We start from the raw sequence: 5,176 nt of genomic DNA on the forward strand, positions 1-5,176 counted from the left end.
GCGCGAACACTTGAATACCGCGCCGTTTCGTCCCACATTTGGGTTGTTTCGCTTCCCATGTTGTCCAACTCATAAGCGCTACCATTTCTTTTGCATTTGAGAAACATCACTTCAAACGGCAAACGAAAGCGAAACTAAACCGCGCTACGTTTCAGCTGCGCATCGCGGACCGTTCATCAGCTCGGACCACGACGCAAACAAACTTGTCCGAGCTCAGAACAGCTTTACTAGGGAGGCAAAGTTGATTTCGCGACACTGTTACTCCACAGATGCAACAGTGCTGCGAGATCCAGTGAGAAGCGTTTGAATTCGCCGCACAATAATAAGGTTGCTGCGAGATCTAGAAAGAATCATTCAAATTCTGCACAGAATTCTCTGTTATAAACAGCTCTGACATACGTCAAGAAACCAGAAGCGGTAACGCTAACTATAACCATGGTGTTGTGGTAGAAATAGTCGAATGCATTACATCATTCATTTCAGGGTTTGTACAACCTTTTGAGAGAGAAATTCAAGCACTTTTCAATGACTTTCAAGCATTTCACACAACTATTTCCAGCACTTTAAAGGTCTAAAATGATCCCGTTTGAATGTTATTTTTAATGGGATGACCAAAATATACTTTGTGGTAAACAAACACTTACTGTATGTAAAATAAAATAAAAATACATAAAATCACATTTATAACCAATACGGCAACAGAGGAGCACGTATTGGCTTATTAATCTTTAATTTCTACTTTTTCTCTATATTTTGAAATTATAAAATCACTATTATAAAATATCAAATCATCAAGAAATCAGATTTTGTCAAAATTGTACATTTTACACATGTCACAAAGTGCCTTGAAAAACAAACTTTTCTTCAATTTGCAACTAAATCACACATAATAACTGAAGTTGGTCAGTTCCATATACTAGAAGAATAATGGTACATTTAATAAGAGTGGAATAGGCCTATATATATTTTCTACATAACAATTAGATTTTGCACCTGTTACTGGTGTTAATAAAAGTACATTTTGTATGCATCTTAACTCAAGCTTAGTGCTTTACTGTCAAATCTGTATAAACAATAAACAAAAGAAAAATAAACAAGAAATGAACATGTAATATTGTTAGTAACTGCACTTATTAATGCAAAACAATAGTAATTTCATGATTAAATTATCTATATTTTAATACTCCTGCACACCACCCCCAGCGCTACCAAACCTGCTCCTGGCACCACCATCTGTAGAACTTAGTGGCGCTGGTGCCACTGCTCTCAAATGTTAGTCTGGAGCCCTGCAGTATATACCTTAATAAGTAAGGTTGATTACATTGTTGTATCACAAACAACACTCTTCAAGTATATACAGTTCTGTAAATGGATATGAAGGCTTAATCAATTTTGTGTCCATTAAGTGTGAATGCATGTGAAGATCTGTTCTTCCTCAGTGGCTTTGGCCACATGGCAAAACTTGTTTCTCTTTTGAGAGGAATTTACGATCATTCACACTTTGATAAGATTAAGGGAGAACAGAGCAGTTGCTGAGAGGGTTTAATTTATGTTAATGTTAACCCCCCTCTCCACAACAATAGAGTTGTTTATCTTAAGCAAAAGTCATCCTTTGTGTCCACAAAAGCCTGATCAAATCAAAATGAATCTTTCACACGTTGTGTGGAAAGGGGGTTTGCCTCTTGACTGCTGTTCACTACACTAAGCTTTCTTTTTTTCCCACTTGGCGAATGATAAAATTGGTGAAAAAAATCCACTTGAGTGAGACTTGCATCGAGGGAGGAGCCTGTATCATATGTAGAGATCAGAAATATCATAAAGACTTGTAGTAACCACCCAGATCACCCTATACTGCATATTAACAAATGTAAAAAGCACTTTGTTTGTTTTTGCTGTGACTTTATTTTGCAATCTGTTGCATCTCTGGAAACAGGCAGCCAGGAAATTCTATAAAGATTTTAATAAAGAGAAATTAACATATATTCTAGCTCAACAGAACAATTCATAGCATGGATTTAAATTAACTTTGTAATTGATCTTAATGATCAGATCCTGTGTGTCTACCCTCCGGACTAAGAAGCATCTGTCTGATCTTTGGGAACTCTCTTTTGTATTCACAGACGTGTCGAGCGAAGCAGTGGAGAGTGGTATGACTACTACAAACAAGGGCAACAAAGCATTGAAGGTATGTTCAGATGATATTTCCAAAAAAAAATGATTAAACCACAGTATTAAAAAGTATTAAAGGTGACATATCATGAAAATCTGACTTTTCCAGATTTTAAGTGCTATAATCAGGTCCCCAGTGCATCTACAAACCAAGGCAACATGAAAAAGATTAACCCAGTAACTTTGTTTTGGTAAGCCTTTTTCTGCAAGCGTCTGAGAAAACGAGCGCATCTGATTTCGCTCCCTTGGTGACGTGGGATCTCATTATAATATTACCGCCCCTTAATCTGTAAATTTACACCCACGGCGCCGTCATTGTGTGTTCGCAAGCGACAACGGTGTACTAGTTCTAATGCCATGATGAAAGTTTGAGCAAAACATGCTAACTGTTCTGCCTTTGGCTTCACAGAAGAGCACAGAACACTATTTACAGTCCCAGCCTCAGAGGAGACAAGAGAGCAGTGGATTTATTGATTTATTTACTGTATATTGCTGCTGCCACACAAATCTAAAATAAACATGCAATTTATTTCCCAGCTTTTTATCTTCACAGACATAACTGACTGTTTTTTGTAACTCATGTGTGTTTTTACCGTAAACTTGTGTGTGAATGAGAACTTAGTTTAGTACTCACATGCTGTGTGGTGGCCGCTTTCTGTCCGTGTGCTTCGGATGTGTGCACTCAGAAAACCATATAGCAGAAGTTTAAACTCACATGGTTTAAAACGCATGATCTCAGCGTGATAAACATGATAATCAGAACCAAAACAGATGTTTTTAGCAGGTCCGAACTGTAATGGCGCAGCTCTATTCTGGAAAAGGGGGCAGGAAGCAGCAGCTCATTTGCATTTAAAGAGACAGGCCCAAAAAACAGCGTGTTTCTGATTCCACTCAAAATAGGCATTTTCAAAATTATATAATAAATGATCTGTGGAGTATTTTGAGCTGAAACTTCACAGACACATTCTGGGGACACCAGAGACTTATATTACATATTGTGAAAAGGGGCATGATATGTCTCCTTTAAAGAAGAAGAAAAGTATTAAACCACATAATAAATCGCGCTGCAATCACACATGCATTAGCTACCATGAACTAAAAATGAGCAATATATTTTTACAGAATTTTCTCAAGCCAGCATACTGATTTTCTTTTTAAATTTAAGATTATTTATTAGTAGTATTCTTACTTATTAGTATTCACCATTTTCTCACTTAGAGAGAGAATTTTACTGAACATCTACTGGATAGCACTCATCATTGTAGCTTGTTTGATATCGAAGATCATTCCAATTGCCCTCAGTCTCCCCTGGCCTCCCTTCCCTCTCTTCTCTCTTGATCTAATCCCTTGTGGCTCCCTGCAGGTGAAGCGAGAGCCAGGTGAAAATGGCACAAGTCTTACAGATGACGAGCTGGTGTCTATGTCTGTGCGGGAGCTGAACCAGCACTTGCGTGATCTGTCCAAAGAAGAAATCCTACAGTTGAAACAGCGGCGGCGCACGCTCAAAAACCGTGGCTATGCCGCCAGCTGCCGCGTCAAACGTGTCACACAAAAGGAGGAGCTGGAGAAACAGAAAGTGAAGCTTCAGCAGGAAGTGGAGAAGCTCACCTCGGAAAATGCTAGCATGAAGGTAGAGCTTGATGTGCTGCGCTCCAAATATGAGGCTCTCCAGAGTTTTGCCAGAACTGTAGCCCGCAGCCCTGTGGCTGCTGCCAGGGGCCCCATCACATCTGTCATAGGGCCCCTCATACCAGGCAAAGTGGGCGCCACCAGTGTCATCACCATTGTCAAGTCCAAAACAGAAGCACGGTCATAATGCACAAACAGGGAACATTTATAAGTATATTGGTCAGCGTATTCATCAGGCACAGGGTTACGTATGTTATATGACATGATACAATTCAGCAAAATCTGCTCTGTGACTGTAAATATAAACAGACAACACAAAAGTCTCTCTGATGTCATTTACAACCCTTGTTGTTAATGAACAACAACTTTTATCAACATATCATTAATCAGAATATTACACACTTGAGGTCCACCCAAAAATTATTAGAAACATTTGCCATCCAGTCACCGTCATGTTGAACTAAAGTTAAGTTGTTTTTGTGCTGCTTTTTCCACACAGTAGAAAGTATACATTAACTGACGAGTGTCAATTTCTACTAAAGTTTTTAAAATGCACCATAAAAGTATCATAAAAACAGTCACAAAAAAAGTCACATTATAACATTTAAACAACCTGTGATTAAAGACTTGATGCCATCAGTGTGGGGGTAACACATTACAAGTAAAAGTTATGTAATCAGATCACTTTTTCAAGTAAGTAATGCAAGTTACTTTGTTTTCCCATTTATTCATTAACACCTTCATTACAACAGTAACGCAAAAGTAATATAATGCATTACTTTCCATAAAACAAAATTAGTTACGTTTTTATAGAGAAAATAAATTGTAATGCAGTACTTTTAAAAGTAACTTTCCCCAACACTGTGTGTCACTGACTTCCACCTGATGCAGTGCATCTTATGATACCTAATTTAAATGTGTATGCGCTAAGAGGGAGAGATTGTTAATGAATAACTTGAATTTTAATGTGTCCCTGATTTTTTTTCATCCTTTTTGGGGCTGGACAGACATGGCCACTGTATGCTTTTATTGTATGGAAAAAGAGCGTGGACATTCTGCTAAATCTCTCCTTTTTGTGTTTCATGGAAGAAAGTTAATCATGCGTGTTTGGATTGACACAAGGGTTCATGTGAATCCAAACATTTATGACTTTTCGTTTCAGTCATTTTCTCGTTTTTGGGTTAACTGTTCCCTTTAGCTCCAACTTGAGTTACCTGTGCTTGATATTGTCCACTGACTGATATACAGATGGGGAAAACTATATATATTCACTATTCTATCAGAAATTGCACCGTTCCCTTATGACACAAGGATCTTGTAATTCAAAATGCGAGCAAAAATTATTTTTAGCTATTCTTTCCTGTTAAGTTCAATTCCA

General features: G+C 37.9%; 1 protein-coding gene across 1 annotated transcript in view; it reads left to right on the top strand.

Moving 5' to 3' along the window:
• The window catches only part of LOC107555090 (transcription factor MafG-like), a 9,776-nt gene extending 5,450 nt beyond the window's left edge, over positions 1-4,326 (top strand). The window contains exons 2-3 of the mRNA XM_016237784.1: positions 2,121-2,185; positions 3,533-4,326. Coding sequence (XP_016093270.1) covers positions 2,150-2,185; positions 3,533-3,985 — 489 coding nt within the window. The 5' untranslated portion in view covers positions 2,121-2,149 and the 3' untranslated portion in view covers positions 3,986-4,326. The remainder of the gene's footprint in view (positions 1-2,120; positions 2,186-3,532) is intronic.
• The last annotated feature ends 850 nt before the right edge of the window (positions 4,327-5,176 follow it).

This window comes from Sinocyclocheilus grahami, unplaced genomic scaffold, assembly GCF_001515645.1.
Source record: "Sinocyclocheilus grahami isolate Dianchi unplaced genomic scaffold, SAMN03320097.WGS_v1.1 scaffold524.1, whole genome shotgun sequence".
NCBI lineage: Eukaryota > Metazoa > Chordata > Actinopteri > Cypriniformes > Cyprinidae > Sinocyclocheilus > Sinocyclocheilus grahami.